We start from the raw sequence: 15727 nt of genomic DNA, 5'->3' as shown, positions 1-15727 counted from the left end.
CTTACAGAGTGTGTCCGTGGTTAACATGGCGATGGATCTCCTCCTGTATCCTCATTCTAGATGCTTCTCTCCGTCTGATGTCAAAGGAGCCTTTGGCTTTGTTCCCCTTCATGACTCTGGAGTAGGGGGACAGCCCAACTCAACATTTATGCCATCAGTCGAGTGTTACGCAATAATATCGGAGGGCCAACATAATGACAGATAACCATGTAACCGTGTCATATTGTTCCAATATACTTCATGACATGTGTTATGCATTTATTTATTTCTCTCTCACTTGTTCAGAGAGTTGATGACAGTCCTCTGGAAGTGAGAGGAGATGTGTTCTGTGTAGAACTGTTGGGATCGGTTATGTTTGGGGTTCAGGCCATTCCTTCCCCAGTCCACGTTACGCTCATAGATGTTGGTGTGGCGCAACTTAATGAGGGAAGAAAGGGCAATGTGTCAGTGGAGGATCCTCGAAGGAGGAAGGGGAGAACCATCTTCCTCAGTGAATAAAATAAAATACAAATTGTGAAACATTTTCAAAGTTATGCTTTTTAGATAAAACTATACTAAGTAAATTCACGTCACCAAATAATTCATTGAAACACACTGTTTTTCTATACAAGTCTACAGTAGCACCATGGTGTAGCTGGAGGACAGCTAGCTTCCGTCCTCCTCTGGGTCCATTGACTTCAATACACAACCTAGGAGGTTCATGGTTCTCGCCTCTTTCCATAGACTTACACAGTAATTATGACAACTTCAGGAGGAAGTCCTCTAACCTATCAGAGCTCTTACCGCATGAACTGACATGCTGTCCACCCGATCAAAGGATCAGAGAATGAATCTAGTACTGAAAGCATAAGCTACAGCTAGCTAGCACTGCAGTGCATAACATTTGGTGAGTAGTTGACTCAAAGAGAGAAAGCCAATAGTTGAACAGTTTTGAACAAATGATTTCTTCAAAAATGAATAAGAAGCAAGAGCGGGAGAGAGAGAGAGAGAGAGAGAGAGAGAGAGCAAGAGAGAGCTAGCTATAGCTCACTTTCACTTACTTAGCGAGCGAATGTAGCTAGTTTAGCCTATGCAAATACCAGGCTCAAACAGAGAAGGATGCTATGTTAGCTAACAGGCTATGGTTATCCAATACTGTAACTCTTCCAAGTCCAGGTAAGCTTTTGGTTTCTATTGATTTATTGCCACTGGGGCCTGCCGGTATAACTGCTAAACTGTTTGCTGACTGTACAATGTACTGCGTGATTGTAGCGGGTTTACTAACGCGTTAGTTCTAGGAGTTTTGTTGACTATGATGTTAATACGGTGACAACAATGTAGGCTGTGTGTAGCGGTTTGGCTTGGAAAGTTTTTTTTTTCTCGCCTGGCCACAGACATCTGATGTGTTGTGCACTGAAGTCCACAAGCGAAGGGAAAAGTTGAGGGGAGGAGAGCGTGTAGATGCGAGAAGGAATACAACGAGCAAAGTGATCATGCGGTTTGTATGTGGCTGCTATTAAAGTGAAGTGTGTTTGCATGTAGCCTGGTTCCTCTCTAGGTTTCTTCCTAGGTTTTGGCCTTTCTAGGGAGTTTTTCCTAGCCACCGTGCTTCTACACCTGCATTGCTTGCCGTTTGGGGTTTTAGGCTGGGTTTCTGTACAGCACTTTGAGATATCAGCTGATGTACGAAGGGCTATATAAATTAATTTGATTTGATTTGATGTAATCAGGGGTGTATTCATTTTGTCGATTATGTTGAAAAACGTATCTTAAACAGAAGCAAATGGGGATAAACGTACCTGAATTTGTCCAACTATAAACCCTTGTTTGCAACTGTTGGTCTAATGATTACACACTAGATCAGCTAAATGCAGGCAACTGTGTGCAAGGCAGTATTAAATGTGTCACTGTCGGCCTCCTTGATTACTAAAATGTTTCTCTCGACCTGAGCTGTGCACCTATGTTGTAAACTAACTCGTAGGCTAGGTTGTAGCAACCGTCATTGGATGGGTATAGGACAAATTCAAGTATCATGTAGTAGTCTAAACCTAATGATGTTACATTGAACTGGGTGAATGGAATATGAATGACAATCATCCAATATGCCGTAGTAGAATTTTGCATCCTGTAGCACAAACTCCAAAAGTTCTGGGACACTGCGAAGTTCATGGAGAATAAGAGCACCTCCTCCCAGCTACCCACTGCACTGAGGCTAGGAAACACTGTCTACGATAATCGAGAATTTCAATAATCATTTTTCTACGGCTGGCCAACTGTACCTTCTCCACTATGCAATCTAGTTTCCGAGCATGGGTCATGGGTCATGGGCTGGATGCAACCTCAGCCACACTCAAGGTCCTAAACGACATCATAACCGCTATCGATAAAAGACAATACTGTACAGCCGTATTCATCGACCTGGACAAGGCTTTCGACTCTGTCAATCACCACATTCTTATCGGCAGACTCAACAGCCTTGGTTTCTCAAATGACTGCCTCGCCTGGTTCACCAACTACTTCTCAGACAGAGTTCAGTGTGTCAAATCGGAGGGCCTGTTGTCCGGACCTCTGGCAGTCTCTATGGGGTGCCACAGGGTTCAATTCTCGGGCGGACTCTTTTCTCTGTATACATCAATGATGTCGGTCTTGCTGTTGGTGATTCTTTGATCCACCTCTACGCAGACGACACCATTCTGTATACTTCTGGCCCCTCCTTAGACACTGTGTTAACAAACCTCCAAACAAACTTCAATGCCATACAACGTGGCCTCCAACTGCTCTTAAACGCAGGGAAAACTAAATGCATGCTCTTCAAACGATCGCTGCCCGCACCCAACCACCCATCTAGCATCACTACTCTGGACGGTTCTGACTTAGAATATGTGGACAACTACAAATACCTAGCTGTCTGGTTAGACTGTAAACTCTCCTTCCAGACTCACATTAAGCATCTCCAATCCAAAATTTTATCTAGAATCGGCTTCCTATTTTGCAACAAAGCCCCCTTCACTCATGCTGCCAAACATAACCTCGTACTACTGATCCTTGACTTCGGCTATGTCATTTACAAAATAGCCTCCAATGCTCTACTCTGCAAATTGGATGTAGTCTATCACAGTGCCATCCGTTTAGTCACCAAAGCCCCATATACTACCCACCACTGCGACCTGTATGCTCTCGTTGGCTGGCCCTCGCTTCATATTCGTCGCCAAAACCACTGGCTCCAGGTCATCTATAAGTCTTTGCTAGGTAAAGCCCCACCTTATCTCAGATCACTGGTCACCATAGCAGCACCCACCCATAGCACACACTCCAACAGGTATATTTCACTGGTCATCCCCAAAGCCAACTCCTCCTTTGGCCACCTCTCCTTCCAGTTTTCTGCTGCCAATGACTGGAACTAATTGCAAAAATCACTGAAGCTGGAGTCTTATATCTCCCTCACTAACTTTAAGCATCAGCTGTCAGAGCAGCTTACTGATCATTGCACCTGTACACAGCCCATCTATAAATAGCCCACCCAAACATCTCATCCCCATATTGTTATTTATTTGTTTTGTTCCTTTGCACCCCAGTATCTCTACTTGCACATTCATATTCTGGAGTTCTTATCATTCCAGTGATTAATTGCTAAATTGTAATTATTTCGCCACTACGGCCTATTTATTGCCTTACCTCCCTATCTTACCTCATTTGCACACACTGTATATAGATTTTCCTATTGTGTTATTGCCTGTATGTTTGTTTATATCAAGTGTAACTGTGTTGTTTGTGTCGCACTGCTTTGCTTTATCTTGGCCAGGTCGCAGTTGTAAATGAGAACTTGTTCTCAACTGGCCAGCTTAAATAATGGTGAAATAAAAAAATCAAAAAACAATTGAAATAAGGCCATGCTCATAAAAACAATTAAAATCCTCCTTCATCTTAAACGGCACTGACCGCCACTGCAATGTAGATATCGATGATGTTACTCTGTGAAAGTATGGAACAAAATGAATGCTTTCATTCGGACTTTGTATCATGCTCTCTCCTTTATGCTCACACACACACACACACACACACACACACACACACACACACACACACACACACACACACACACACACACACACACACACACACACACACACACACACACACACACACACACACTTACCTTTTTGTGAACGCGATCCATGAAGCCCTGATGTGCTGCATTCAGAGTGTGGTTGACCTGGGGTCGACCTTCCAGCAAGTCGATGTAGTGGGCAGCGTGTTCGTTCCTCAGGCTGTAGTGGAGGTCAGGGATGACCCTCTTATAGCAGTGGCAGTGTTCCTCTGGAGGGGCCTTGGCTCCTAGTGACTGGAGGCCCTGCTCTACCTCCCAGTCTAGAACTGGGTGGGGAGCAAAGTGTCAAAACCGACATGGCTAAACGCAATGTAGACTACTTCCTGTACACTTCCTGCAAGAGGGAAATAACCTGATCCCCCCCTGTACACTTCCTGTAAGAGGGAAATAACCTGATCCCACCCCTGTACACTTCCTGTAAGAGGGAAATAACCTGATCCCCCCCCTGTACACTTCCTGTAAGAGGGAAATAACCTGATCCCCCCCCTGTACACTTCCTGTAAGAGGGAAATAACCTGATCCACCCCCCCCCCCCATACACCCCATTACAAACCTGTCCTGAGGAGGTGCGATGTCCCCTCCTCCCCTAGAGCCTCTGTCCCACTCCTCTGTAGCACCCCCCACAGGTGCAAGCATGTAGCTTGCCACGCCTTCCTCGCCTGCCTCCTCCGCTGGCCATCTCTACTCAGGAAGTCAGGCTGTTGGGTGCTACCAACACATACAGGAACTAGGTCATTTCAAGATGATTGACTAAGGAGACCTAACGACAATCCAATATGGTGAAGTGATTTAAGAGACTTGTGAATGGAATGAAAAAAAAGCTGAGAGGGAGGGTCGTTGTACTGTGAGAGTTCAATTCCCTTACGGTTTGTCTGGCTAATTTTAAATACCCTCAAACAATCACTTTCATAACAACACATGGCCTAGGGGCAAGAGCCATGGAAACCAAACAAAGCATTTCATATGCCAGTTGGGTTTGGATTCCCAATGGTCGTTGGTAACTAGTTTAGCAAGTTACACAAGCTTCAAATAAGAAACTATTACTAGTGGTCCTTGTGATGGACAGTTCAACAATCCACAAAACAAACAAGTAGGATACTATGCCAACAAACCCGCAAAAAAAAGTGCTTTACAAAATATAAAATAAAAGTTGACATCAATGTGTCATGGCCAAGCTTGTGACAATCTCTCAGACTTTGAAATCAGGCATAGCAATAAGAGCAACAGTGTAATTTTATATCTTACCTCACAGGGAGTAGACGGTAGACAGGAGGATCACAGTTCTCATCTAGTCTGTACCACGTCTGGAGTAGGATCAGATCCCGATCGAAGTCTGCCCAACACCTCGTCGCTGCAGGACTTATCCGCGTCTCATCTGCATCAGAGAGGGAATTACGGGATACGGAAATCTCATCGCTCATTAACCCAGATTTTGGAGCTGGATCTCCTGAATCATGATTGTTGTTGTGTTCTGGAACAACAAAGCTGCCCGTGTCACTTCCTGTGGCGATATTAGACTTGGAATCACTGATGACGTCGTCCATCTTGGGGTGTTTTTTCTTGGACATCTTCTGTCTGTCTCTCTCCACCACGTTCACGATGGCCTCAAACACCTCTCTGGAGATAGTGCTGGGCAGGGTCTGGACCTCGTACTTCTGACCAAGGAATAACTATAAAATAAAACACTAATGAATAACTTCACGGAATCCAGGAGTTTAGCTAGTGACTGGCAGAAGGGTCGTAAACGTGTGGGACGATATGTTGGATAAGAGATCAGTGAAAAGAAAGAGAAAAAAAGGAAGAGAGAAATGATTTGAATAAAAACAAATTAAACTAGAGAGATATCTCACTATGAAGTTTGGCCCCAGTGTTTCCTGACACTGTGCGAGGGCCTCCACGTGCAGCTCTGCCGTGTCGTGTCTATCCGACACAGGGTCTCCCACGCCCAAGCGCAGGTCCACCATCCTGAAGTCATAGCCCCTCTGTTTGCAGTAGAGGTACAGACGAGGGAACACAGTCTCCATCAACGCACTCCTCTCTGCCACCGTGTCTGTGTGTGTGGGGGGGGGTGGGATTATGGTTGATACACATACAGAGACAAGCACACATGCATGCTCACGCTCGCACGCTCACCTTTATATCCACCACATATGTAGATCATGAATCTCCTCTTCTTGGCATGTTCCAGGTCATCTGTTATAACTGTGAGACCTAATGAATGAGGGTCACCTCCTGTTGTCTTGACAACACCATTAGAAGATCCAGCCAATAGACATTTGACAATTTCGGGAACACTTTCAGCCCATGTGGTGACATCCTGGTTTACACAAACACGGTCCTCTTCTTCCAGTGCCACCAAACTCTGCAGCAGGTGTTGAGGAGCAGTATCCTCAGTGTCATCAAGTCCTCCATCTGGTAAGGCTTTGAAAGCTGCTTTGTCCTAACAAAAATACATTTAAAAAAGCCCAAACTAAATGAAGAATGGGATCAGGTTTTCTTCCATTATCAGATCAGGAAGGATGAATCAGCAAAGAGTTGCTTGGTCCTCCTCACCTTGAATAAATACATCTTCTGCAGATGCAGCACATTCACCCCTTTCTCCTCTGACGGTGTGCTTTGTCCGTACGACTTTACATGGCGCTGCAGAAATTGATACTGAGAAGAAGATTTACAACATGAATAATTAGATAGAACACATGAAAACATAAGGCGTCCAGAGGTGTGCAGACGACTTACTCTGAGGTGAGCTGTTATCTGGGACTCTGACTCCTCGCTGACTTTGGTCAAAGGAATACTCCTGTCTGCTCTCTACAATATAAATACAGACTACAGTAAGCAACACATGGATGGACTATACATTGACAGGCTGAGAAACGCTGCCCTGTCTGTCTCCTCCCGACACGTTCATTACTATGGGACAGCTGGAGATCGAATTTAAATATTGAAACAATGTTGCAAATGTCGGAGAGACAGACACCAAGGTTTATACAAATCACCTCCGTTGAAAACTAAATGTCTAAAAGAAATGTGAGATAATGTCTAGATGCTATTTATAGTGGAGATCAAGTTTATAAATTGCCTGGCTGAGCTGATGAGATGGTGGATTGCTCAGTCAGATGGAACAGAATAAATAGGCATTTTAACATCATAGATTTATCTGGTGGTAATTTGTGGAATAGACAACGGTTGAAATGCCTTTTTAACAAATCAGCATTCAGAATTAGACCCACTCATTGTTTAAACACGTGTCACTCAAACTGGATCAATTACCTTACCTTATTGGACCTAATCTTTTTCGCTAGAATGGAATGGTCGGATCGACAGTCGGAAAAGAACATCTCCTGGAGTCTTTGGAATGTGGGAATGGTCGCTCTCTTGTTTTTGCTGTCCTGATGCTATGACGAATTTACCAATGAGAAAGGAACACTGGGTGAACTGATACTAATGACGGTTATAAAATCAATGTAAATGACTTATGTAGAACAATTGAACCGTCAAATTGGGTGATAAGAGAGCAGATAATCTAATGGTGTACAGAATATTATGAGACTAGCTGGCACCTAAACTCACCCGACGCAGTGAGGTAGAGCCATTGGAAATTAGTGGAAATATTACAACTTCTTTCACCTATGAACAAAATGGAAAATTGTAGCCTAACATTACAGGAAGCTCTTAATTAAGAGCTACACATTTATGTTCAGTTATAGTAAGTCATGTTAATTTAATATAAAAGCTACAAGGTGTGAGGAAAAAAAAGTTATAAAATTAGTTCACATTTTTACGAAAGCTACAAGGTGTCCATAATTGCAAATTAGCGCACACAGGAATAACGAAATAGTTGGAACTTACTCTCCTTGTCTTCTTTTTGGGGACAATTCCGTTATTAGAAGTCCACATTGTTCTTAATTCTAGGACAGAATCACCCATCTTCATTGGCTATCCTGGCTGTCGCGCATTAATTTCTTATCCCGCTCGAAGCTTCAATGGCTCACCATCCACCATCACAATTCAACGCTGACAGTTTCATCTGTCCCACTGTGTTTGGAGCAGTGACAACTCCTTTGGCAGTTAGTGTTGTCCAGGGCGGAGTTCCGAGTGATGGTTCATGTTCCACTAATAGTAAGCCAACTGCGACGCACTGACCCGGTGCGTATAAACGCATAATAAACGGACAGAGTTAACAGTTCTTTACTTACACCTCGGTTTAAGAATGCGTCGGGATATTCGAAAGTAAAGCTTATTTTCGGACATAGCTTTAATGACGTAGAAAAATAAGCTTCAGGCGGGCCTCCTATTCATTACTATGTTTTCTACACTCTAGATACTATTCAGATACATCGCCATGGGAACCAAATATCATACCCCCACAACACTGGTGCAAGGGCATAACGTATTTGGTATTCACATTTTCTGTGTTTTTTTTCTTTTATCAAAACGACAACAGAACATACAATACACTACATTATGCCAGGGTGTATTTTTAGTTGAGAAACATGGACAAGCTAAAAATAAATATAAGAACAATATCGTAATAATCATTTTTTTATTTAAAAAAAAAAAAAGTTTCTCCAGCACATCTCTAAATTAAAGGGACACAATATCACATATTCAGTCGTGTCCTTCATAACATGTTGAGTTTATGTTCCACACCACTGTACATCAGATACACTGAGTATCCTAAAGTCATACAGCTATACGTTGACATTCCTGGTAAAGCACGTTTTACAGCTCTGATGCCTAGCAACTGAACCGGTCTCAAAGTGGACAGATTTTCAATTCCCTGGCAGTGATGACAGTACATGGAAGTCTGGCTCATGGTAACAAGAGGTCCAGATCATTCCACTTTGACAAGCATACAGTACTAGTGAAAACAGATGACACTGCCACCTCGACCTATTCCGACGGCACAAATACTATCACACACCCGTACAAGCTTTCGTTGTTTCAATGCAGCTCACGCTGCAATCCACTGTCATCACCACCGGTACAACCAAAATGAGTCACACATTTGGGGTCTCCTCCAAGCAAATGAAAACAGTTCATTAAAAATAAAAAAAGCCACATTTTAAACTCCTTCCGATATGACACTAAACCACCTGTATGTGTGACGCCCTCTCAAAACGACAGCTTTGACAACTATTGATTGTGTTCAGGTGTAGAGGCACCCCGTCTTCCCTTGGAGCGAAAAAGCGGCCATCTTGGGTGTGGTGTCTTGGGGCAGACTGGAAGGAGTCTACGGAGCAGCGGCCAGGTCAGGTGGTCTGAGTGAGGTCGGGAGACTTCACTTCCTGGTAAAAGCAGTACCAGAGACCTCTCCACCTCCTCCACGGCATTCTAGTCTTCCTCTTTACCGCCTGTTCTGCTCAACTGAAAAACAACAATATAGAGAAAAGCATTTAGAAACCACAGTAAGCTCAGATGGGGCATTTTTTTTATGTATATTGGGAATTATGTCATTTTTCCATTGTACTTACATGCTGGATGGAGTGTCATGTTCAACAAGTTGAAGATGCAAGAAAGGAGAGAAATTAAAATGATGAACAAGGGTGCTATTGGCAACAAGGGTGCTATTGGCAACAAGGGTGCTATTGGCAACAAGGGTGCTATTGGCAACAAGGGTGCTATTGGCAACAAGGGTGCTATTGGCAGCAAGGGTGCTATTGGCAACACGGGTGCTAGCGGCAACACGGGTGCTAGCGGCAACACGGGTGCTAGCGGCAACACGGGTGCTAGCGGCAACACGGGTGCTATCAATAGTAAGGGTGTCTTATGAAATAGGACAACAAAAACAGTCGGCACAAAATCAACTGCCGTGAACTGACTGAAGGAATATACCTTGATGACGTCGACCCAGTCCCAGCCTCTGGGGAGCTCCCCCTTGTTATCTGTTGAAACGGTATAGTGTGAATAGCACCGTTTAAATATCAATAGCCTTGACTTTAATTTTTTTTTTTTAAAAGGTCATTTGTGATGGAAAAGGAAATACTCAAGTCATTTCAGTCCCTTACCAGTTCTACATGTGATCTTCCTCTTCTGTGATTTGGTCAGCTGTTCCTTCTTCTCTTTCTTCTTGGCTGGGGCGTTGAGGTCGCTGTTGGATGTCAGTGTCTGGGGGGGAAACAGGTGACCTCTGGTTAATGAGCACAATGTGTATATAAATACTAAACCGACTTGAACGGAAAGTCAAGTCATTCTATTTCTCTGGTTGTGGTTGTGTGTGTGGTTGTGTGTGTGTGTGTGTGTGTGTGTGTGTGTGTGTGTGTGTGTGTGTGTGGTTGTGTGTGTGTGTGTGTGGTTGTGTGTGTGTGTGTGTGGTTGTGTGTGTGTGTGTGTGTGTGGTTGTGTGTGTGTCTGTGGTTGTGTGTGTGTGTGTGTGTCTGTGTAACACACTGACCACGGCAGTGACCACAGCTTGGTGGTTCTCCATCAGAGCTTCCTGGTTGTCTTTGGCCCACTCGAACAGGGTGTACATCATGGCAGTGCCCAAGTTGGCCTCCACCTGCTCCTCCAACCCAGAGATGATCAGCTGCTTGGTCTCTGAAGATCTGATAAAATAATCATTTTTAGAATAAAACGCCATTTCGCTGGTGTTTTTACCCCAAAACGACTTACAGTCAAGTCTCGCGTACATACACTTTCCGTAGGAGTGGCCCCAGGAGGAATCTAAAACACACTATCCTGGCATTGCAAGTACCATGCACTACCAAAAGAGCCACGGAGGACAGGACCAACTCAATGTAACTACCTCAGGAATTAGTTAGATAACTTCATACATTAAAGTTATTTTGTATCTTTACAGGCTCGCTGCATTGCATTGCATTGCTGGATCATGGCCCAAACTTAGGCATATTGGGCGGCAGGGTAGCCTAGTGGTTAGAGTGTTGGACTAGTAACAGGGAGGTTGTAAGTTCAAACCCCCGAGCTGACAAGGTACAAATCTGTCGTTCTGCCCCTGAACAGGCAGTTAACCCACTGTTCCTAGGCCGTCATTGAAAATAAGAATGTGTTCTTAACTGACTTGCCTAGTTAAATAAAGGTAAAATAAATATATATATAGAAAAAATAATAATAGAGAGAGTGAGGTTAAAATGGGGTGGCAGGAAGCCGAGTGGTTAGAGTGTTGGACGAACAACCGGAAGGTTGCTAGATCGAATCCCCGAGATGACAGGATAAACATCTGTCGTTCTGCCCCCTGAACAAGGCGTTGTTCTTAACTGACTTGCCTGGTTAAATAAAAGGTAAAAAAATAAAATAAAATAATAATAATAATAATATGGCATGGTAGTAACATAAATTAGGCTAACCACAATAAGTATTGTACAGAGTCAACGGTGACTTACATTTTTTTGTTGAAAAAGCCATCTAGAGAAATTTCAGGTGCCATTTCAGGATACATCTCAGGCCATGAAATATCCAGAATGAACGCTTTGGAGTCATCATGTTCTCCTATCTGGGAAAAGGAAGTGGTTCGGGATGTTAGACAATGTTCATTCACCTCGACAGTGTTCCCCCAAACCTCTTCCTGACTACCCAGATGATTAGTAAACCAACTGAAATCAGGTGAGCTGAAGAGGTTTGGGAGACAACAACCACCCGAGCCACTGCCTGTTCACCCCGCTATCATCCAGAAGGCGAGGTCAGTACAGGTGCATCAAAGCTGGGACCGAGAGACTGAAAAACAGCTTCTATCTCAAGGCCATCAGACTGTTAAACAGCCATCACTAACATTGAGTGGCTGCTGCCAACATACTGACTCAACTCCAGCCACTTTAATAATGTAAAAATGGATGAAAAATGTATCACTAGCCACTTTTATGTTTACATACCCTACATTACTCATCTCATATGTTATACTGTACTCGATACCATCTACTGCATCTTGCCTATGCCGTTCTGTACCATCACTCATTCATATATCTTTATGTACATATTCTTCATTCCTTTACACTTGTGTGTATAAGGTAGTAGTTGTGAAATTGTTAGGTTAGATTACTCGTTGGTTATTACTGCATTGTCGGAACTAGAAGCACAAGCATTTTCGCTACACTCGCATTAACATCTTCTAACCATGTGTATGTGACAAATAACATTTGATTGAGGAGAATCGCACTTTAATTTCCTTGATTCCTCACTTCGTCTCCTACGACCTCTACTCGACTCTTTTTGAAAAAGGTCAAAAGGCGAAAAGATTTTATAAAAGATGTTTATACATAAAAGTATATATATATATATATATTTATTTAATTTTACCCCTTTTTTCCCTCCCTAATTTCATGGTATCCAATTGTTAGTAATTACTATCTTGTCTCATCGCTACAACTCCCGTACGGGCTCGGGAGAGACGAAGGTCGAAAGCCACGCGTCCTCCGATACACAACCCAACCAAGCCGCACTGCTTCTTAACACAGCGCGCATCCCAACCCGGAAGCCAGCCGCGGTTACGACAGAGCCTGGGCACGAACCCAGAGTCTCTAGTGGCACAGCTGGCGCTGCAGTACAGCGCCCTTCACCACCCGGGAGGCTAAAAGTATATATTTTTAAAGTAGTTTATCATTTTTTAATCTGTGAATGCTTTTTTCACCCAACAACAGCTGGTTCAAAGGGGATGTGGCTGATTTAAATTCATCAGCAGTAAGATATTCCTGAGCATCCTCTGCCATAGGATAAATAAATACTAAATAAAACTCCTCCTGCCGCCTATTAACAAACTGACAATCTCCGAGATATGGCCACACCTTATCCGTTTCCGGATCACGTAGGAGAAGAGGATGGACCACAGACAGAAGGGGTAACCCAGACATGTCACTGGGGCAATAAAACTGAAGCATCCATTTAGAACCATTTTCTCACCACCAAATATGGTAGTGAGAGGAAGTCCAGTCGAGAGGTAGTTGGAGAGGATGGAACTGTGTTAAACTGGGCCGACATTCTGCACACTCATCGATTAAACATCTGATCTCAATACATGTTTCTGTTCCCAAAACTGTTACAAACACAGTGCACTAAGTGTTATAGACTTGAGGCTTTGCCAAAGTTCAAATATATATTTAAAATTGTGTCATTTAGGAGTGCAAGGTCAAATCGAGTTGGTGCACATGCCTACTTCAGATGAGTTCCCCAATGGAAATATGCTACAACGCACCAACAGGATGTCACGATCTCCTGCACGGCTTTGCCCACCTCCTTGCTTGTTCTAACCACTACGCTTAATTTCCTCCCACTATATGACAAAGATGAACTCTCTTTGGACAGTTGTTTTCCCAATTGAGAATCTCACCTCTACAAATTCTGCACCACATCCCATTCAACAAGCTACTCACCCTAAACTGAAATGAAACCGGGCTGACTTCCTTGAAGCACTCGTCCCCCTCGTATATAGAACGGAGGGCTTCTAACTCCATCTGGAACAGTAACCAAAGTGAGGGAGAGAGAAGACAGAGAGAGAGAGAAGACAGAGACCAAGACAGAAAGAGAGAGAAGACAGAGACCAAGACAGAGAGAGAGAGACAGAGAGAGATAGAGAAGACAGAGAGAGAGAGACAGGGAGAGAGAGAGACAGACCGAGAGAGAGAGAGGTTATTCATTGATGCTGGATAAAAGACGGTAGGTAGCTAGATAATATATAGAACAAAAACATAAAATGCAACAATTTCAAAGATTTTACTGAGTTGCAGTTCATAAGTTCATTAGGCCCTAATCTATGGATTTCACACTACTGGGAATACAGGTATGCATCTGTTCGTCACAGATACCTTTAAAAAAGGTAGGGGGGTGGATCAGAAAAACCCATCAGTATCTGGTGTGCCTCATGCAGCGCGACATCTCCTTCTCATATAGTTGATCAGGCTGTTGATTGTGGCCTGTGGAATGTTGTCCCACTCCTCTTCAATGGCTGTGCGAAGTTGCTGGGTATTGGCGGGAACTGGAACACGCTGTCGTATGACATGTCTGGTGAGTATGCAGGCCATGGAAGAACTGGGACATTTTCAGCTTCCAGGAGTTGTGTACAGATCCTTGCATTATCATGAGGTGATGGCGGCGGATAAAATGGCACGATAACGGGCCTCAGGATCTCATCACGGTATCTCTGTGCATTAAAATTAACATTAATGTTTGTCCATAGAAAACACTTTTCCAGCATGCCAGTAGCCATCGAAGATGAGCATTGGCCCACAGAGTGTCAGTTACGAAAGCAATCTGCAGTCAGGTCCAGATCCTGGTGAGGACGACGAGCACGCAGATGAGCTTCCCTGAGACGGTTTCTGCCGTAATTCTTTGGTGGTGCTAACCTACAGTTTCATCAACTGTCCAGGTGGCTGGTCTCTGATGATCCCGCAGGTGAAGAAGCCAGATGTGGAAGTTCTGGGCTGGCGTGGTTACAGGTGGTCTGTGGTTGTGAGGCCGATTGGACATACTGCCAAATACTCTAAAACAATGTAGGAGGCGGTTCATGGTAGAGAAACTAACATTAAATTATCTGGCAACAGCACTTGGAATCCTGCAATCAGCATACCAATTGCACGCTCCCTCAAAACTTGAGACATCTGTGGCGTTGTGTTGTGTGACAAAACTTCACCTTTTAGAGTGGCCTTTTATTGTCCCCAGCATAAGGTACACCTGTGTAATGATCATGCTGTTTAATCAAATTGTTGATCGATAACTGTCAGGCGGATGGATTATCTTGGCAAAGGAGAAATGCTTACTAACAAGGATGTAAACAAATTTGTGCGCATTTGAGAGAAATAAGCTTTTTGTGCATATGGAAAATATCTGGGACATTTTATTTCAGCCTATCAAACATCGGACCAACACTTTTCATGTTGGGTTCATATTTTTTGTTCAATATAAATACGTTAGCTATCTAAGGAGATTCAGTGCACTGACTCACACTACTCAGAGCTATCGTTGGCTAACTGGTGGTGTGGCTAAAACTAGCCTAGTTCTTCAGTTAGCTAACTAGGCAAAACTATCCTAGTTCTTCAGTTAGCTAACTAGACAAACTAGCCCAAGCATCCACTGACTACGGTAATGCTAGTACTTCGTTCATGAAACTTTGTTTTTTGTCGAAAACTGTTAACAGTTCAGCCTTCGTACATCACTGCTAGCCAGCTCTGTTAGCTAGCTAGCGCGCTGTTTAGCATCACCAGATATTACCTCTTGATCCTCGTTGGCAGTCATGATTTCTTTCTTTCAGGTGACGCTAAACAATGTAGTCAAATATGTCTAGCTAACAGTACAAAATATGAAAAGTGCAGAGTTAACGTGTCATGTCTGTGATAAAAAAAATATATATAGCTAGTTTATAAATGTAGCAACGTATCTAGTTGATCCAACGTCAGACGTGACCCATGATGTGCTTCGCATTGTACGCATGCGCAATGTCTCTGAACTTTGAACCCGACCACTCGTGCAGATTCTGCAATGCTTTTTTATGGCCACGGGAGGGTGTCTGGAACTAAGATGTCCTAAATATACTCAACAAATATATAAACGGAACTTGTAAAGTGTTGGTTTGATGAGCTGAAATAAAAGATACCAGACATTTTTCCATATGCACAAAAAGCTTTTTTCTCTCAAATTATGTGCACATAATTTGTTTACATCCCTGTTTAGTAAGCATTTCTCCTTTGCCAAGATAAT

General features: G+C 43.4%; 2 protein-coding genes across 3 annotated transcripts in view; both read right to left on the bottom strand.

Moving 5' to 3' along the window:
- LOC109896520 (NACHT domain- and WD repeat-containing protein 1) overlaps positions 1-8508 on the bottom strand; it is a 33929-nt gene extending 25421 nt beyond the window's left edge. Inside the window, exons 1-12 of the mRNA XM_020490776.2 lie at positions 7937-8508; positions 7658-7714; positions 7363-7482; positions 6824-6895; positions 6641-6742; positions 6221-6527; positions 5938-6137; positions 5333-5757; positions 4641-4795; positions 4136-4353; positions 278-417; positions 6-116 (exon numbers count right to left, since the gene is read on the bottom strand). Coding sequence (XP_020346365.2) covers positions 6-116; positions 278-417; positions 4136-4353; positions 4641-4795; positions 5333-5757; positions 5938-6137; positions 6221-6527; positions 6641-6742; positions 6824-6895; positions 7363-7482; positions 7658-7714; positions 7937-8020 — 1991 coding nt within the window. The 5' untranslated portion in view covers positions 8021-8508. The remainder of the gene's footprint in view (positions 1-5; positions 117-277; positions 418-4135; positions 4354-4640; positions 4796-5332; positions 5758-5937; positions 6138-6220; positions 6528-6640; positions 6743-6823; positions 6896-7362; positions 7483-7657; positions 7715-7936) is intronic.
- Positions 8509-8613: 105 nt separating this feature from the next.
- On the bottom strand, positions 8614-15492 carry rwdd (RWD domain containing 4). 2 transcript variants are annotated; one of them, XM_031832591.1, is made up of 8 exons: positions 15242-15492; positions 13408-13488; positions 11428-11537; positions 10482-10632; positions 10096-10195; positions 9923-9972; positions 9562-9564; positions 8614-9454 (listed from the first exon to the last, which is right to left on the bottom strand). In XM_031832591.1, the coding sequence occupies exons 1-8, from the start codon at positions 15263-15265 to the stop codon at positions 9422-9424; spliced, it is 552 nt and encodes a 183-aa protein (XP_031688451.1). In that variant the 5' UTR covers positions 15266-15492; the 3' UTR covers positions 8614-9421. The 2 variants fall into 2 exon arrangements, with proteins under 2 accessions (XP_031688451.1, XP_031688449.1); XM_031832589.1 differs by having other exon boundaries at positions 9562-9972.
- Positions 15493-15727: the final 235 nt, after the last annotated feature.

Source organism: Oncorhynchus kisutch, linkage group LG9, assembly GCF_002021735.2.
Source record: "Oncorhynchus kisutch isolate 150728-3 linkage group LG9, Okis_V2, whole genome shotgun sequence".
Lineage (NCBI taxonomy): Eukaryota > Metazoa > Chordata > Actinopteri > Salmoniformes > Salmonidae > Oncorhynchus > Oncorhynchus kisutch.
The sequence above is the reverse complement of the archived record's forward strand: the minus strand, read 5'-3'. Positions and strand labels throughout refer to the sequence as shown.

What these genes read in the sequence shown, in the direction of transcription:
- rwdd (XM_031832589.1), bottom strand. Translation starts at nt 15,265, where the DNA reads ATGACTGCCAACGAGGATCAAGAG. An exon ending in CTGCCAACGAGGATCAAGAG is followed by an intron (nt 13,489 to 15,241) that starts GTAATATCTGGT and finishes TTACTGTTCCAG; the next exon opens with ATGGAGTTAGAAGCCCTCCG. An exon ending in CGGTTTCATTTCAGTTTAGG is followed by an intron (nt 11,538 to 13,407) that starts GTGAGTAGCTTG and finishes TCCTTTTCCCAG; the next exon opens with ATAGGAGAACATGATGACTC.